This window comes from Odocoileus virginianus, chromosome 22, assembly GCF_023699985.2.
Source record: "Odocoileus virginianus isolate 20LAN1187 ecotype Illinois chromosome 22, Ovbor_1.2, whole genome shotgun sequence".
NCBI lineage: Eukaryota > Metazoa > Chordata > Mammalia > Artiodactyla > Cervidae > Odocoileus > Odocoileus virginianus.
Genome location: NC_069695.1, coordinates 18240470 through 18260106, shown reverse-complemented (window position 1 = coordinate 18260106; position 19637 = coordinate 18240470). Strand labels below are relative to the sequence as shown.

General features: G+C 42.1%; 1 protein-coding gene across 1 annotated transcript in view; it reads right to left on the bottom strand.

Moving 5' to 3' along the window:
- The window catches only part of LAMA1 (laminin subunit alpha 1), a 123150-nt gene that overhangs the window by 68622 nt on the left and 34891 nt on the right, over positions 1-19637 (bottom strand). The window contains exons 4-12 of the mRNA XM_070452669.1: positions 12388-12630; positions 11283-11462; positions 8664-8753; positions 7495-7612; positions 5588-5766; positions 4433-4538; positions 2366-2526; positions 1501-1641; positions 713-886 (exon numbers count right to left, since the gene is read on the bottom strand). Of these exons, the coding sequence (XP_070308770.1) occupies positions 713-886; positions 1501-1641; positions 2366-2526; positions 4433-4538; positions 5588-5766; positions 7495-7612; positions 8664-8753; positions 11283-11462; positions 12388-12630 (1392 nt within the window). The remainder of the gene's footprint in view (positions 1-712; positions 887-1500; positions 1642-2365; positions 2527-4432; positions 4539-5587; positions 5767-7494; positions 7613-8663; positions 8754-11282; positions 11463-12387; positions 12631-19637) is intronic.

Here is a 19637-nt window from a genome sequence, read left to right as displayed (position 1 = left end):
TGTTTTTAAACATGAACTTCACATGAGCAACAATCATGAGAAAGAAGCAGGGGGTCCCCTGCACACCCTTTCTAGGAGTGTTCTATACACCCGGTTAGACAGGTACGGGCTTCCCAGATGGCCCAGTGCTAAAGAACCCGCCTGCCAAAGCAGGAGATGCAGGAGACACGGGTTCGATCCCTGGGTCAGGAAGATCCTCTGGAGAAGGAAATGGCAACCCACTCTGGTATTCTTGCCTAGGAAACCCCATGGAGGGAGGAGCCTAGCAGGCTACAATCCACAGGGTCGCAAAGAAGCAGACAGGACTGAGCACAAAGCTGGCACACGGCTGACTCCACAGAACAGGGATGCCAGGGACCTTCACACAGGCCCGGGTGACCCAGGAACCCAGAGCAAGGCAGAAAGTCTGTATGGGAGAAGGGGACAGGCTCCCACTACCTACCAGGGGCTCACCATGGTGCCAGAAGGACACAAGTTCCTATTTTAATGATGTGGTAAAGTCAAGCAGGGATAAAAAGACCGAGGGAGTCAGGTGGGAGTCAACACTAAGTGATGTTCTGCCAAATGCCCAGGAGAGCAAGGAGACTACGTGAAAGGCCAACCAAAGTTCTTCCCGAATGTTCCCGAGATCCTTGGTGATGATCCTTGATGATCATTCCCATCATTCAGGAATGATCCCGAATGATGCCCGAGACACCATCACCACAAGTACCTTATTTCCCAAGTAGGCCTCTGGGGCCGCCCAGTAGTACTGGGAGGTCAGCCTCTGCTCCACCGCCGAGTTGTTGATGCTGATCTGGTGACGTCCGCCCAGCGCATCCTGCTGGGACCGGATCTGGTTGGAACTGACCAAGTCGGTGACCAGCCACCCGGACATATCTTTCACCTTCAAAAAAGATCCAAGAATTTCAAATCTGTGGATCTCTTTGGGTTTCCCTCAGTCCAGTGCTAGCATCTTCACAGTGAAGGGGCAGACCCAGAGAGCTCAGCCAGGATGGAGTTCACATACCATGGCTAAAAGTTCCCCAAGCCCAAGTCAATTAGAAGCAAATAGATGAGCAAAACTGTACAGGCCATGGATATATATCTCAGATTAAAAGAATAGCAAAGAACTCAATAAATGCACTGAATAAAACATCTCTGGCTAATGCTGACTTCTTCATTGCTGTCCCCTGCTTCTTAGCCAAATGCCAAACACTATATAAAGCCTCCAGATCCTATCCTCCTAATCTGTCACCTGTGTAGAGATGACAGGAGACCACCCACAGGAACACTTAGCCCTTCTCAAGTATTGACCAGAATCCCCCCTCCCCAGGTACTAGCAAGGAAGGAGAGGGGAGGTCAGGGAAGAGCCCTAAGCTCCAACCAGCAAGCTGTCCCTCTAGAAACCAACCCCCTAGACTCTCCGTTCCCCAAACAGCTCGGGCCCCCTGCCTGTCCTCATAATCTCCGTGCCACCTGCCACACTCCCCACTCCCAGCTTTCAGAAGGTGCCCCCACCTGACTGACGGGCCAGGAGAGGCTTTCACAAACGTCAGAGACGCCAAAGCAGAAGCACTCGGAGCAGCCCTGGGGGTTCCTTTCCTCCAGGTTATAGAATCCTGGCTTGCAGCGATCACAGTGACTCCCCTCAACATTTTCCTGCACGTGAAGCAAAAAATTAGCTTTTGAAATCAACAGACGGACAGAATAAAATGACATAAACATGACACATGGTGCTGGAGAAGACCCTTGAGAGTGTCTTGGACAGCGAGGAGATCAAACAAGTCAGTCCTAAAGGAAATCAACTCTGAATATTCATTGGAAGGGCTGATGCTGAAGCTGAAGCTCCAATACTTTGGCCAGCGGACACGAAGAGCCATCTCATTGGAAGAGACCCTGATACTGGGAAAGACTGAAGGCAAAAGGAGAAGAGGGTGGCAGAGGATGAGATGGTTAGGTAGCATCACTGACTCGATAGACACGAATTTGGGCAAACTCCAGGAGATAGTGGAGGACAGGGAAGCCTGATGTGCCACATGGGGTCACAAAGGGTCAAACACGACTGAACGACTGAACAACAATAACAAACGTGACATTAGCAGGAAACATGTCTGGCAACCCAGAGACATAGGTAAACAAAAAGACAAATGCAAAGCCTCATAATGTCATAATTTCCCAATAGTCTGAAATATTATCATCTGATTTTGTACTCAAGTCTAAGCCTAAGGATCTAGAGCTTGTTATATTGCAATGGCTTTTTCACATTATTTTGTTTTAAATCTTCTATGTTTGTCAATCTTTCAAGCATTTTAAAATCTGAACAGGACTTTATAACTGTTCATCTTGTAAATGAATGCTCAAGATTATTTTCTGTCATACGTACCTTACAGAGACAAGACTCAGAGCAGGGTTCCTCATTCACGCTGCCAGCTGGGTTGCAGTCACAGGACACACACTCCGGGTAACCCTTATAGCCGAATTGGCAGCGATCACATTTTTCTCCTGCATAACCTTCCTTGCATGGACACTGACCTGGCCACTTCCCTGCAAAGAAAGTGGCAAAATGATCCAGCAGGAAAGTAAAAGGGGTTTAAAGCAGGGGTCAGCCAACTATTTCTGTAAAAGGCCAGAGAGTACATACTGTAGGCGTTTTGGCCAGTCTCTGTTGCAACTATTCAACTCAGCCCATATGGCTTGAAGGCAGCCACAGAGGATACATAAACAGATGGAAACAGCTCTGTTCCAATAAAACTTTATTTATAAAGACAGTGGTGCAAGTTATGGCCCATAGAACATAGTTGACAACCCCTGGTTTAAAGAAAGAAAAGGTGGAAAACACATGTAACTGTAAAATGATGCAGTAGCTTTTGAAAACCATTCAGTTCCTCCTTGAAAGGCTAAGCAGAGAGTAGCCATAATATCTAGAGATGCTACTCTGAAGTATCTAACCAAGAAAAATGGAAACAATGTCTTCCGCAAAACTTTTACACAAAGGCTCATAGCAGCATTATTCACAACAGCCAAAAAGTCAAAACAACTCAAATATCCATCTACTGATGAATGAATAAGTTAAACACACATACAATGGAGTATTATACAGCAAGAAAAAAGAAACGAATGCTAACACCTTCTACAATAGGGATGAAACTTGAAAATAGTATGGTCAGTAAAAGCAGCCAGTCACTAAAGACCACATATTCTATGTTTTATTTTTATGAAATGGCCAGAATAAGCAAATCTCTAGAAAGAAAGTAGCTCAGTGGTTGCCTAGAGCTGGGGCATGGGTGGGGGAGGGGTGAAGGAAAACAGGCAGTGAAACTGCCAGGGGGCTTCTTTACAGGGTGATAGAAATATTCCAATATTGGATTGTGGTGATGGCTGTACCCATGAATATCCCGAAACAATGGACTGTACACTTTAAATGGGTGTACTGTATGCAAATCAATTATATCAGAAAATTATTTTTTTAAAAAAAAGCACAGAAGCCAGTGGTGGAGGATGATGAGAATTGTCTTTTGCTTTTAATACCAGCTTCAAAAGTTGCAGACTCTTGGCCAAGTTTCTCAAGTGCTCTGAGCTACAGTTTCCTTGCCTATAGAGTGGGTAAAATAATTTTTACTTGCTATGATTAAAAATTAAAATGATGTATATTTTTCAGTGAATCCAATCAAAGGTAACTGTCATCATCAGCATCATCTTATCGTGGGTTGCAGGTAAGAATCACTAGTTCCTGTAATTCACCATCCCCCCAACCAGCGGGCCCACAGTGAGCACGTCCTTCTCTGCTGATCAATATCCACTTCCACTGCCAGTTACTGAGCACCGGAGGTGGTCACAGGGGGCTCTGAGCAGATACAACCTATTCAGTGGACTCTGGCATTTGCATGTCCATTTGCCAGTTTTGGAAATGGAAAGAACATTGACATTTACAAGGTTACCTGGAGGATTTGCTTGTGTTGTAGGAGGATGTATGCTTAAGCCTCTGCCTGTCTTCTGAGAGCTAAATGCAGTGATTGATATTTACTGTTCCACATATGACTTGAAACAGAGCCTCATTGCTTCTTTCATCAAAAGCTCAATTAACCTCTCAAATGTCATTTCGTCACCTTGACATCACCATCCCCTCCCCTCCCTTCCTCAAATCTATCACGATTGGTAATTTTGCTTTATGCCCAGGGCACGGAGACCTGGCTTTATATTATTCATGGACTTGTTCATTTAGTGTCTGCCTGTGAGCAGAGACCTTGGTCATCTGTTCAACTATATATACATGTTCCCAGGCCCTAAAAAACTGCCTGGCACATAGTAGTAGGTGCTTCATAAATATCTGATGAGCAAAACAGCAATAGAGAATCATCACCAAATTATTACACAATGGTAACAGTCTTGCTAGGTGCAAATCTTACACACACACACACATCGATTACGAGCACAGAAATGAACCAAGTACCTCTGTGTAAGTCAGAGTGAAGGTCATCTTTAAAACAAACAGAACTGAGGGACCCCAGAGGGTCACAGTCACAGGGGCGACAAGGGTTGTCCTCATAAGGAGACACCTGAAAGGCAGAGGTTGTCCTAGATTATCTTGCTAGAAATAATAGCAATCTTAGTATTAACATTGACAATAACATCAATGACAAAGTGTTGGCGTTTCATCCCAGATGTGACTATCACCATGATTTTGTGTACCCAGGGTGTGTAGGTCAAGCCAGAAAATACCAAACATACTTTTGATGGTGACAACCGCTGGCATCATTAGCAAAGAGTCCTCCTTTCCCATTATCACAGCTCCCAGGCCCCCTAGCTCTGCTGTGACCTGGAGTTATCTAGAATCATCTCCCATAAGCCAGCCACCACGGGATTCCCATGTCAGCTACATGTCAACTGAGAAGTGAGCACTTCCTTTGAGCAGGAGACAGCTGCTTCAGTTATTGGCTGACCCTCCATATGAACACTGAGTATCATAAAACTCTGAGAGGATGCAGCCAGGGCCTCTGAATTCAAGGTAAGTAGCAGTGAGCAAACATCCTACTCTGAGTCAGAAAAGAGGACAATAGAGCAGGTATCTATACTGAAGTAACACTACAAGCTAAAAAAACAAAGATTAAGTGGCGGGTATTCTCAGGGCAACTGCCAGCAGAAGGACAGAAGAAAAATCATGAGTCAAAATCTAAGAAAGGTCCTAAGAACTGGAATCCTTATAATTATAAGCATGTACCCCTTACTAGCATTCCAATAAAGGGATTCTGAACCAGAAAACAAAAGAAGTGAGAAATGGTCAGGACTCAAAAACACCTTCCTTATCTTTATAGCTGGTTGTCTGTAACTCTATTTCAACCCTTCAACTAGTGATTGATTTTATACTTAACTGTTGGGCACATCTGTCTCCCCAATCAAATTTTAAGTTCTTCGAAAACAAATGGTTTCTTTTTCATCTTTGTATGCCTTCAATTGCTTGGATTATAAAAGACTCCCCAATAAATATTCAGTCAAATAAAGAATACAGTCAAATGTTATAGAAGGAAATATCTCCAGCGCTGGGGTTGTGTGGTGGTCTGAGGCTCTTTCCTGCCACAAAGCTGGGCGACAGCCAAGGCACTCTTACCCCATGGGGTCTGTAATATCCATCCACACAGGTTTCACAGTTGACACCCATGGTGTTCTGCAGGCAGCTGATGCAAACCCCTCCTCCTCTGAACTGTCCAGCAATATTCAGGCTTCTCCTCTGACTGGCCACATCTTCATCATAGTAACAGTCTTTGGCTTTATTGTGGCAGTTGCATTCTAGGAAAATATTTTCAAATTTTGGTTAATATAGATGCCATGGTCTAGATAAACACAAGCCTTCCCTCCTTAAGTAAATTTTGATGAAAATGAAAGTCACTCAGTTGTGTTCGACTCTTTGCAACCCTATGGACTATAAAGTCCATGGAATTCTTCAGGCCAGAATACTGGAGTGGGTAGCCTTTCCCTTCTCTAGGGGATCTTCCCAAGCCAGGGATTGAACCCAGGTTTCTGGCATTGCTGGCAGATTCTTTACCAGCTGAGACAACAGGGAAGTCCAAGAGTACTGGAGTGAGTAGCCTGTCCCTTCGCCAGGGGATCTTCCCAACCTAGGAATCGAATCGGCGTCTCCTACATTGCAGGCAGATTCTTTACCAGCTGAGCTACCAGGCGAGCTGACTATAAATTAAAACTATAGAGTAAGTCATTTTAGTAGGACATGGGCCACCTTCTGGAGGCGTTGGGGAATAGCTATCTGAATTATAAGTTTGCACACCCACTGGATCCATCAACCTCTTTCCTGGGATCACATTCTGCAGAAGCACCTGCTCACTTGTCAGGTGAATCACTGTACCACTGCTTGTGTTAAAAGGAGACTTGCTGTTGTTGTTTAGTCGCTAAGTCCTGTGTGACTCTGTGACCCGCACAGACTGCAACACGCCAGGCTACTCTGCCCGTCACTGTCTCCTGGGGTTTGCTCAAACTGTCCATTGAACCGGTGACGCTATCTAACCATCTCTGACAGCAAGCAAAATACTACAGGTAGGTAGATGTTTTGATAACATTAAACCCATATAATGGAGTTCAATGAAACTATTTTTTTAATTAATTGATTAATTTGGATGCACCAGGTCTTAGTTGTGGCATGTGGGATCTAGTTTCCTGACTGGGGTTTGAACCTGGGCCCCCAGCATTGGGAGTGCAGAGTCTTTTCCACTAGACCAGCAGGGAAATTCCCCAGTGCAACTGTTTTTAAAGCAGCATTTCATACTATTAATATTGAAATTAAATGGAAATTAATATGGAAATTAAAATATGGAATTTTCTTTAAGATATATTGTTAAATATAAAAGCAATGCACAGATTGACATGTATATCACATTAGATTCTATGCACAAACTGTGTAAGGTATAGGAATGTGTTAACATGCTTTACTTGCATAAACATTTCAGGAAGAACCTACCAGGAAATAATACAAAGTGGGAAGGGTGGAGATAGAAATATACAAATATGCTTTTATATACTGTAGATATTGGAACCTTGTGAATATATTGCCTATTTAAAATCTAAATCCAAATTAGTAAAGAATAAATGAATATACGGGAAGGGCAATCATAGATAAATAGTAAATCATAATGATATATTAGGTCTCAATCCTTGATGTCTTATGACAGTAGTCTGCAGCTTTGGGAATTACGTGAATAACTAAGGAAACCACTTTATTGTTATTCAGTTGCTAAGTTGTGTCTGACTTTTTGCGACTCCCCAAACTGCAACATGTCCAGCGGCCCTGTCCTTCACCATCTCCCTGGGTTTGCTCATGTCCATTGAGTCGGTGATACAATTCAACTGTCTCATCCTCTGTCACCCTCTTTTCCTCCTGCCCTCAATCTTTCCCAGCATCAGGGTCATTTCCAAACCATTACACACTATAAATATGAAGTCACTGTAAACTGAAGCAGATGAACGGGGAAGACCTCACATCCCTGCACCTCTGAGCGGCCTCACCTTCACACGTGTTCCCGGAAGAAACAGTGCCAGGTCTCCAAGGCTGCTGGTGGTACCCAGGGCAGCATCGATTGCATCTGTCCCCACACGTGTTATGTTCACACTGACACTGGAATTTCTAGACGACAAGGAACATAAAACTGAATCTGAAAATTGACCTGCATGCTTTTTTTAAGTTTATTTCAAGAAAAATTCATCACAGTCAAATACATAGCAAGGGTTTGCAGTTGAGGATATATAGTGACATATAAGCAAATTGGTATTTCATTTTTAAAGATAAAAATAAACATAGAACCTGGTTACATGCAGAATTGAGAAGAAAGAAAATAAACTAATATGGGTTAACTAACAAAAACTTTTCAAAAGAGATATGTTGACTTGAAAGGTTTGGAAGCTCCTATGAGTAACTTTCCTTTTTTTTAAAAAAAAAAAATATATATATATATATTTATTTTGGTTGCATCAGTTCTTAATTGTAGAATTCAGTATCTAGTTCCCTGACTAGGGATCAAACCTGGGCCCCCTACATTGTGAGCACAGAATCTTACCCACTGGATCACCAGAGAAGTCCCTGAATAACTTTCTTGATATTCATCTCTATATTTTTCAGCATTAATAAGAGAATAATCCTATTCAGGAGTTAAATTATAACAAAGACTGGGAAAAAATAAAAAGCAATTCCATGTAAGTTTTTTAAGAGAAGAAGAAAAGAGAATGTCCTCTTTTTCACTTAATATGATGCTAAAACAGGAAAACTTTGTTTTATCTTGATTTAGCACCACAGAAAGGAAAGAGAAGGGGACTCTTAAAAACATAAGCATAATTCCTAACTGCACATGATTTTCACTTACTATCTTACAGAAAAGAGCTTTAAAATTCCAAGGGCCACTGGGTGGGACATTATTTTATAGTTTAAGGTTAAAATGGCAAATATTATATCTTTTTTTGCAACAAAAAAAATTCCTAGAAGATTTATTTAAAACGTATTCTTCAACCAAAGCAAAATTAAATTGTCTTTAAAAAATTAAACTAGTTAAATTATCTAAAAAGTTCTCTTTTTGTGGCATGATTTTATAACTTTCAACATTTGCCTTAAATAAAAAGTGCAACGCCAACATTATAGCTACAACTTCTGAGGTTTTAGTAAGATGTGAAATACTACTACTCACCTTTGTAGCTTCATCCCATGGGCAGCTACTAGCATGGCCATAACAGATACACATTCCTCCAACAGAAATGTCTTTTATTGAATAGTAATACTAAGGAAAAAGAAAGTTACAAAAAAAATAAAATAAAATAAAACCTCTTCTATTTCAGTGCAAAGAAAATGTTGACATGCAAACAAATATCTCAGTTGCTATTGGTAATCAAAAACACACATATACCTTTTAAAGAATATTTCATGCATAAATAAATATAAATAAAATATTTATGTTCAATTAGAGTAAATAATGTTCAAATTAGCTCATCCATAGAAACCAAAAGAATTGAAAAAGAATTTCTCAACTTGGCTGCATCATAAACTGAGGCAGTCATATTCAAAACCTAGGCTACTAAAAACTCTAACAATATTCCTAAATTGAATATAGCCCTTTATAAACTACCCACTCCAATATTCTTGCCTAGAGAATTCCGTGGACTGTATAGTCCATGGGGTTGCAAAGAGTCATACATGACTGAGCAACTTTCACTTTTTCACTATGTAAAAAGGATAACTCATGACCAAATAGGACTTATCCCAGGGGTGCAGAGTTAATTTAACATATAAACATCAATAAATGTAAATCACCATATTAACAGAATAAAGGAGAAAACCTAAGATCCTTTCATTAGATGCAGAAAAAGCATTTTAAAGAAGGCAATACCATCATTCAAAAAACTCAGCAAACCATAAGCAGAAGCAAGCTTCTTCAGTCTAATAAGGTGTGTCTATAGAAAACCTGAATCTAACAGTGGAAGGTTAAGCACTTTCCCCCTAAAATCGGCTCTCACAATTTCTAGTCAACATTTTAGTAGTCCATACGGTGCCAGTCAGTTCAATAACGCAAGAAAAAGGAAGTCAAAGGCAAATAGAGGGCATAGTAAGACTGAACTGTCCTTATTTGTAGATAACATGATTGTGTACATAGAAAATCTATCAAAAGCTACAAGAATTGTAAATCGGGCAATATCTCAATGAACAAAAATGAATTACACTTCTGTATACTAGAATGAACAATGGAAAACAAATTTTAGAAAGCAAGCCATTAACACTAACATTCAAAAACAAGAAATACTTAAAAATAAACTGAACAAAAGATGGACAATAAACAATAGATCAATGCCAAGAGGAGTGAAGGAAGTTGGACATAAGAGGAGACATATAGCACATCTGTGAACTGGATGATCCAATACTGTCAAAATGTTTTCTAAAATTCCTTCTAAGTTGATCTATGGAATCAATGAACTCCCAATGAAGGTCTCAGCAGGCTTTCTTTCTTCCTTTCTTTCTGGGCGGAAATTTACAAACTGATTCTAAAACTCATAAGGAAACACAATGAACTTGGAATAGCCTAATCAATCCTGGAAAAGAACTGAAGTGGACTGTTACATTACCTGACTTCAAGACTTTCTACAGTAATGGAGAAAGACCTTTATTGGCATAAGGATAGACAAACAGATCATTAGACCAGTACAGTGTCCAGAAATGCATCCACAATAATAAGGTCAAGTAATTTTCAACAGGCCACAAAATAATTTAAAGAAAAAAAGAATGTATATATTTTCAACAAGTCATGTGGAATAATTGTACGTGCACATGCAGAATAAAGAACTTCTACCTCACACCAAATAAAAAATGAACAAGAATGGATAATAGGTGTGAAAACTAAAACTATAAAACTATTACAAAAAAGCATCAGATAATATTTTTGTAAACTTGCGGCAAACAAGTATTTTTCAGAGAGGAACAGAAAGATTAATTCTGACGAAAAAATGATAAATTGCATTTTATCAAAATTAAAATTTCTATTCATTGAAAGTCATAGTTAAGAAAGTGGATAAGCAAGAGACCAAGGACAGAGAATGGATTTGCAGTAGAGACACATCTGACAAAGGACTTGTACACAAGATATATAAAGATATTTATAACTCAGGAATAAAGAGACAGGTAACCCAATTTAAAGATGGATAAAAATGTGATCAGATACAAATAAGCACACACTCAACACAATTCTCAGGGAGACACAAATTAATACTCAAGAAGACGTTCCTCCATGCACTTCGGCACGGCTGAGGTGACAGTGACCAGCACCCCAATATGGACATGTGTGGTGTACCCAGAGCTCTCACACACTGCTGCAGAATGGTATAGCTGCTTTTGATGTCTCAGTAAATTCCCCAAAATTAAACATACAGCTATCCTGTAACTTGGTCGTTCCACTCCTACTTTATCCAAGGGGTTTGAAAATGTCTGTCCCTATGAACCTTGTACATTTACTATATATGTATCTCAAAGTTTAAGCTTTTAAGTGAAAAAAAAACAAAACCCAACAACTCTCACTTGCTTGGTCAGTCATGGAGCCAGATCAGAATGAAGAAATGGCCACTACATCCGCTGCAAGATGATGTCGTCGGATGAGTGGAGACAAGGGGGCCTGAGGACACCACATCAGAACTTTGACCTCATTTAAAGGTGGTATTTAATGTCGCCAACAAAAATAAGAAAAAAGGCCAACCAGGGAGGGAATGTCTATTTCCCTTAAATGACATAAAGTTTTCCCAGAGGTCAGGAGCCCTGCTAGACTTACTCGTCTGGTGACAATAGGGTCCAGGTCTTTAGGGTCCCGGTGGCTGAGGGTCATGAGATCGGCATTGAGTGTTCGGATGCGCTGTAAACGCAGGCGGATGTATCGTGCAGAAGTGAAATCCAGCAACTTGGGTGAAAGATCGTCAGAGCTTGGTCTGCCATTGATTAACGACGTGTGAATCTAAAGATAAAACATTAAAATAAAGAAATATCCATTTTAAGCATACAAAAAAAATATAACTCTGATGGTTCAAATTCAGGGCATAATCTTTACAGATATTATCTAAAATCAAACCAAATAACTAGGTTCTTACAGGAATCTAATATTCATTGACACTTGTGTACAGCAATGATCACAATCCAAGTTCATTTTATTAAAGTCATTCATTCTAGTGTCTCCGGGATTTCAGGAAACCTTTAAACAAGAACACTTCTCCGGGTATGATGAGAGCATTTTTACATGGATCCACAGGCATCTGTGAACCAGAGTCTAAATGTCAAGGACAGACTGAGGAGAGTGAGAAAAGGTGCCTGGGAGCTTTGTAACTCCCACTCTCTCAACTCATCTCTGCTCTTGAAACAATGCAGGGCTTGCTGCTGAGTTCCCATGTGAAAAAGCACTTTTTTGAGGGTTTTTGTGGTTTTAGCTTATTAAGGCATGCTATCAGGCATGGCTAATTTTTTATCACACTCTGATTTAATGATGCGTGTGCAGTCCGGGCATGTAGAGCACAGAACTGGAACACTTCATCAACCATATCCAACCCACAACACCTCAGGGAGAGGGAGAACTTCCTGGAGAAAACCAGGAGCTCTATCAACAAATGTTGCTGCCCTGGTGTCATGGGAAGGATCCTCCAGGGAGGATCCTGATGAATTATTAAATCACAGCAGAGTGAAGTTGAGGGACCTCCTTGAAGGGAAGAAATCAATAAAGTAACATGTGTCCGGGGCAACATGAAGCATCAGAAGACACCAGGCAATGATACCTCAGCTCCAGCATCTCAATAGTTAAAGATCTCTGTGATCTTTGGCTCCTAGAGGAGCTGTGGAGTCCTTGGAGGTGGGGGAAAAGCAGACCTCCCGGCCAGTAGGGGGCGCCTTACCTCTCCGTGTTCAAGCGGCACCAGCCTAGAGTAATAGGAGGTGCAGATGACTTCATCATCCGCCCTGTAGGTGGGCGGCCCCCGTCTCGGAGTGATGTTGTAATGAGTCAAACATTCCGTGTCACTGACAGCATAATACTGCCAGGGGCTGAACTCTACACCATCCACTGAACGTTCCAAGATCCAGTTTCCAGGCCGAGGGGCATTCGCTGCCTTGATGATGACATAAGCGACCTGGAAGACCTGGAACAAAGCCATTGAAAAGTCTCAATTAATAACCAGTAACAAGTGCTCAGAAATCAAAGTGCCTCTTGAGAGCACTGCCATATGATGACTTCCAGTGTCTTTTACTGCTTTTGAAGATAACTGCTCATAAAAGATGTATCTTGTAAATGTTTTTCTGGTGGCATTTGTTTTCAAAATATACTCAAACTATTCACAAATGAATCTGTATTATTATTATTATTGTTATTAGCAATGTAATTTTTTTTTATATAATTTGGGTGTGCTCTGTACCATGTGGGATCTAGTTCCCCCACCAGGCGTGGAACATGTGCCCTCTGCATGGCGGCATGGAGTCTTAACCACTGGACCACTAGGGAAGTCCCAATAATGTTAATACTAGCATAAGTGCCTGTTTTCTTGTTTCCAGTGTCTTTCTCCAGCAGGATTCTTAATGGTCATAGTTGCATTATATTTCATTAATAGTAATGATGTATTTCTCATACACTGATTGGAGATGAGATAAAAAAGTCAACTCACTACACACCTATCACAATGGTTAAAATCCACAACAGTTAAAACCCAGAACACCAACAACACGAAATGCTGGTGAGGTTGTGGAGCAACAGGAACTGTCGTTCAGAGCTAGTGGAAATGCAAAATGCTGCAGCTACTTCAGAAGGTAGTTTGGTGATTTCTTACAAAATTAAATATGATCTAACCATACAATCTAACAATCATGCTCCTTGGTACTTACCCAAAGGAGCTGAAAACTTCCACAGGTGAATGGATAAAGAAAGTGTGATGTCCATACAAAAGAATATTATTCAGTAATAATAATTTTTAAAATTGAGCTCTCATGCCGCAAAATGACATGGAGAAATCTTAAATGCATATTGCTAAGTGCAAGAAGCCAGTCTGAAAAGGCTACATACTGGATGAGTCCAACTATATGACGTCTGGGCTTGTTGGGGTTTTGTTTTTTGTCTTAAGCCTCTCCCCATCTTAGCCCTCACCAATTCCAGGAACACAATTCCTCAAAATTAACCCACCATAAACCAAAATATTTTATTTTCATCTACTGAACTATTCCCTGGGAAGGACAGTTCTATCTCATTACAATAACTCTGTTCACCTACAAGAAACGCCCTCCAATAAAACACATCCCCTGTTTTAAAGCACATTAAAAGCAAAACAATGTTACTGGATTTCAGTAATGAGGAAAATCAGGAACTGCTTGTATCCAGAACTGAATGTCCATGTTTAAAAATCTAGAACCATCTTCATCAATTTAAACATACAATAATTAAAATAAGGTAAAGGCTATTCTGCTGGAGCATAGACATCTCCAGAAAATTCTCCTCTGAACATGATTACATGGCTTTGTTTTGGGGGGAGTTTTTTTTGTTTTTTTTAAACCTTTCCCCAGTTTTGTAATTCATATATTCTATCATTTATATATATTTTTATTTACTACATTTTGTTTGCTCAGTCGCTCAGTTGTGTCCAACTCTTTGAGACCCATGGACTGTAGCCTGTCAGGCTCCTCTGTCCATGAAATTCTCCAGGCAAGAATACTGGAGTGGGTTGCCATTTCCTTCTCCAGGGGGGTTTCCTGACCCAGGAATCAAACCTGAGGTTCCTGTGTCTCCTGTATTCTAAGCAGATTCTTTACCTGCTGAGCCACAGTACTTGCTGTGGCTAAGGACAAGTTAAGTGCTTTATTAGAATTACTAGCACTTCAAACCTTTCTAACTACATTCTTCTCATGAAATACGTACTATTACTCCCACTACTTTACAGATAAGAAAACGGAGGCACAGAAAGATTAAATCATCTTCCCAGGATCTCACAGGTACTAAAATGTCAACCACACTTCTACAGATTGCAAGGGAAAAGAATGAAACCCTGAGCTGAGCAACATGTAATCTCTGACCTCAACCAGCAGCAATCGTTTCAATACCATTTTCTTGTACTTTCATCAAACCCTTGTTGGCTTTTAGACAGAGAGGTCAGTCACGTGTCACAAAATGATATCCAGTGTAAGAACAACCATAGTGGGAAAGCTTGAGGACAAATCGTTTAAGTATCTTGATCAAGGCCTTCAGCTATGATCCTGGGTGTTGTTTTCACAATCTGAGTAGTTCCCCAAACTGGAGACTGGGAAACAAACCAAAAAAGGGATTATGAGATGGAAATCTGCAAAAGCAGAAGAGGGGGCTATGAAGCATCTAGATGCAATATGTTAAATCACGTTACTGGCAGAAATGTCTCCCCCAGATCCAAATGCTGAAGTCCTAGCCCCTAGTACCTCAGAAGGCGGCTGTATCCGGATAGAGGTATTTTAAGAGTCAATCAAGGTCAAGGAGGTCATAATCCTGTCTGACTGGTGTCGTTTTAAGAAAAGAAGATTAGGACCTATACACACAGATGGAGGGTCAACCCGGTAAGGACACAGTGAAAAGATGGCCATCTGCAAGCCAAGAGCAGAGGTCTCAGACGGAATTGACCCTGCCAGCACCTTGATCTTGAACTTCCAGTTCCCAGAACTCTGCTAACACATTTCTTTTTTTTTTTTCCATTTATTTTTATTAGTTGGAGGCTAATTACTTTACAATACTGTAGTGGTTTTTGCCATACATTGACATGAATCAGCCATGGATTTACATGTGTTCCCCATCACAATGCCCCCTCCCGCCTCCCTCTCCATCCCATCCCTCTGGGTCTTCCCAGTGCACCAGCCCTGAGCACTTGTCTCATGCATCCAACCTGGGCTGGTGATCTGTTTCACCCTTGATAGTATACTTGTTTCAATGCTGTTCTCTCTGAAAATCCCACCCTCGCCTTCTCCCACAGAGTCTAAAAAAAAAGTCTGTTCTGTACATCTGCGTCTCTTTTTCTGTTTTGCATAAGGGTTATTGTTACCATCTTTTTAAATTCCATATATATGCGTTAGTATACTGTATTGGTGTTTTTTTTTCTGGCTTACTTCACTCTGTACAATGGGCTCCAGTTTCATCCATCTCATTAGAACTGATTCAAATGAATTCTTTTTAATGGCTCAGTAATATTCCATTGTGTATATGTACCACAGCTTTCTTATACATTCATCTGCTGATGGGCATCTAGGTTGCTTCCATGTCCTGGCTATTATAAACAGTGCTGCGATGAACATTGGGGTGCACGTGTCTCTTTCAGATCTGGTTTCCTCGGTGTGTATGCCCAGGAGTGGGATTGCTAGGTCATATGGCAGTTCTATTTCCAGTGTTTTAAGGAATCTCCACACTGTTCTCCATAGTGGCTGTACTAGTTTGCATTCCCACCAACAGCGTTAAGAGGGTTCCCTTTTCTCCACACCCTCTCCAGCATTCATTGCTTGTAGACTTTTGGATAGCAGCCATCCTGACTGGCGTGTAATGGTACCTCATTGAGGTTTTGATCTGCATTTCTCTGATAATGAGTGATGTTGAGCATCTTTTCATGTGTTTGTGCTAACACATTTCTGTATGGGCTACAGCAGCCCTAGGCAAACGAACACAAGCTTGTCTAATTCACCCGTTGTGTGCTGACAAACAGGTCTTAGCACCTAATATAAGAAAACAGTGAGGGCTTCTTTGTTAAGATATAGAACCTTTGCCCAAATGAAATCCATGATATTTCTGTGGCCGCTCTTTAGCATGGTTGACTGAACTGCCTTGTCTCTCCATATAAGGTTGGCTGAACACAAATTGATGACACAGGGCTTTCACTACATTCAGCGTCACTGAGGTCTTGCCAAAACCTGTAGCTGATACAGCCACTTTCAAATCCACTTTCATCAGGGTTTTCCACCGAGTGGCCTTTGTTAATGATCGCTGGAATGCACATAAACAGTGCCACATAAATAAAGTGCATGCACACCCAACACCGCTTTCGACACAGGAATCCAGACAGGAACTTTCATGTGGGCCTCAATCTTTAATGTATTAAATCAACCTTGGGCACAGAGATAAGAACAATACACGGAGCCTAATTCTCCAACATCAGGGCTCAGCTTCACATGTGCTGGGGAGGCGAAGTGTCTCTGCTCCCCGGAAAGCTCAGCTGCGTAACTGCAGGGGCCCAGATGCCACACAGGACCCTGGCTGGAAATTCTGCCCACAGGCACATACCTGCCTCCCAGGCCATAGTGAAACAGTGGATGTAGGATTGTTTTCTCTTACCCAGTGGGAATGACCTGTTCATAGGCAAAAGAGATTTAGATTTTTTTTTTTAAGATTTTTGTTTGTTTTGTAAATTTTCATTCATTTTATTTAATTTTGACTGCACTGGGTCTTCATTGCCACATGCATTCTTAACCACTGGACCACCAGGGAAGTCCAAAAGAGATTAGTTTTGCAGTCAAATTGCATTTTAGAAAAGAGATAGTTCAGTCTATTTGAGAAGTCATATTGTTCAACTGGGGCTTCCCTGGTGGCACGGTGGTAAAGAATCCACTGGCCAATGCAGGACACACTGGTTCAATCTTTGGGTCGGGAAGATTCCCCGGAGAAGGAAATGGCAACCCATTCCAGTATTCTTGCCTGGAGAATTCCAAGGACAGAGAAGCTTGGCAGGCTATAGTCCATGGAGTTGCAAAAGAGTCGGCCACGACTGAGCAACTGAGTGACTGAATATTACGATTGCTCAACTATTCTTATAAAATTGGTGAATCTGTGCTTTGTAAAAGTTTATTTCTTTGGATATTATTAGAAAATAAAATTCAGAGTGATCATTTGAGCTAATATTTATTACTCAAGAATAAAGAAGCAATTATTTACTAGAAGGCTAATTACTAACACAGCTATGATTCCCTTCTGGTTTTACAGAGTGTGTATCCTGAAGTAGCTTGTCAATTGATAATGACGTGAAACAGTATCAAACACTTGGCAGAATGAGAGAAGTTTGGGTCGTGGACCTTTACTTGGTGTGTAGGATCCACAGGATTCACATTTTAGGTAAATCTCTAATGGACAGTGATCTTCAAATATCATTTCTATTTGATGATAAAGACTGTTATACTGTTATCATCTCATTTTAGGACCGGTACCCAAAATGAACAGACAAAAGGACTTAGCTTCATGAATGAGAAGAGAAGTGTGAAATAAAAGAGGTTTGTTGCTCTTTAAATTTGCTGCTGTCATTAGAAGTGCAGGGTAAACAGGTCAGAATCCACTGTCTTTCCCCATCTTTCTTTTCTTCTTGTTTCTTCTTTTTATGGAGGCGAGGAGGGACTAGCTATTTGTAGTAGCAAATGTAGATCAAATAGGTTTCTTTTCTGAAAATTCTTAAGCTTCCTGTCTCAGAAAAATCAAGGTTGACTTATTCTGGCACCAAGTTCAGATTGTTCACATGCACGCAGGAAAAGCCGGGGTGAGAAAGCTGATGAGCAAGGAAGGAAGGGCAGAGAGAGGGGCCCACTGCAGAATTAAAAGGGAACCGGGACCTGGGGATGGGAGAGGGGTAATTAAACCCCCCTGCAGGAGAACTTCTGTTTTTCATCAACTAGGAAAGCTCTTTCTAAAAGAGCCCACGGGTAAGGAGTCCCAGGGTTCACGAGCCCCTGGCTCCATCTCAGGATGACTCAGGGGATCATTTCCAAGGATATGTGCTGAGCCCCATGAAGAATCAAAACTAGAAGTACAAGGCTGGTCTCCATCCCCTGTCTCATGGATCTCTCTGTAGAAATGCTCCTAGCATTTAATTTCTCCAAGCATTCTGGGAAGATCTGACTAAGTTTTGTGGGAGATGAACTGGAACAACCTCAAAAGCACAGCCAGGAAGGTCCCCAAAGGCTCTTTGTGGAGATTTTCACTACTTTTCCCCACCTGGAGGTGCGGGGTGACAGCTGAGCCCAAGAATGAGATAAACCCACATGGAAAAGGCAGGTACCAGCCCTTCTAGGACCTAAGAAACCTAAAAAGCACCTTTCCTGTCCCCAGACTCCTGAACACCCATCACCCGGGGACACAGGTTTCCACCCAGGAATATCCCAGCCTTTGAAATTACACTGGACTTTCTCCCCCAGATGCAGTGCCACTTGTTCATGTTGGAACAGAGTGGGCGATCAATGCCAGTTCCTCCTTCCCTCCTGACCACAGAAGGAGGCTCGGGAATCCGTCATGGAGACTGGAGGAAGTCAGGGATGATCCAGGACAAAGCAGAGCTGGAGGTGGTGGCCTAGAAGGTTGCTGCAGAGGCTGGTCTGACACTCAGCCTCTGGCATCACAGGCTAAGAGACACATGCCCGCCCGCTCGGTGGCCTTGTCCCCGGTCAGGGCTGGGCCTCCTGAGAACAGCCTGCCCAGGCGGAGAAGAGCCGAGCGGATGGAGCCCAGAGGGACAGGTCAGCTCGGCTTCCTGTTAGAAAAACAACAGCCCCTCTCCCGGGAAGGGGTAGGGAGGCAGAGCTGCGCTGTCAGAGATGTCCCCACCCGCCGCCACCAACACGCTCCCCGGGACACAGGAGGCTGACAGCAAAGGATGCTTCCAACTCCCAAAGGATGCTTCTTCCACTGGAGACTCATTCTATAGACACTGAGTGAATGCCTGCTTCATATTAGTAGCAGGACTGTGTCAGGGGCCATGAAGACAGCACTCAAGTGCGGGACACAGCCATCAGTGTGGCCTGGATGCCCTGATGGGCAGACAGGTGGGCCAGGGTCCTGGAAGAACGACAGAGGTGATCAGGATGTCTGGGGGGCACTCTAGTCTGGAGAAGCGGTAGGGTCAGGGAAGGTTTCTCTGAAGGCTCTCTGGAAAGAGCGGAGACATCTAGGGGAGGAAAGAAAGCTGCTGGGGGACAGGAAGCTGGGACCCTGCAGGGCCAGAGCACGGGGCGGGGAAACAACGAGAGGCCCAGCTGGCCTGAGTGTTGAGATGGAGGGGAGCAGGCAGGACAGGGCTCTTTGCAGAACGTTCAGACTTCTTGACCATTTGAGGACCCTGAACCAGGGAGTTACTGGGTCGCCAGGGATGAGAAGAAGATGGAATTGAATGCTAGTGCTAGG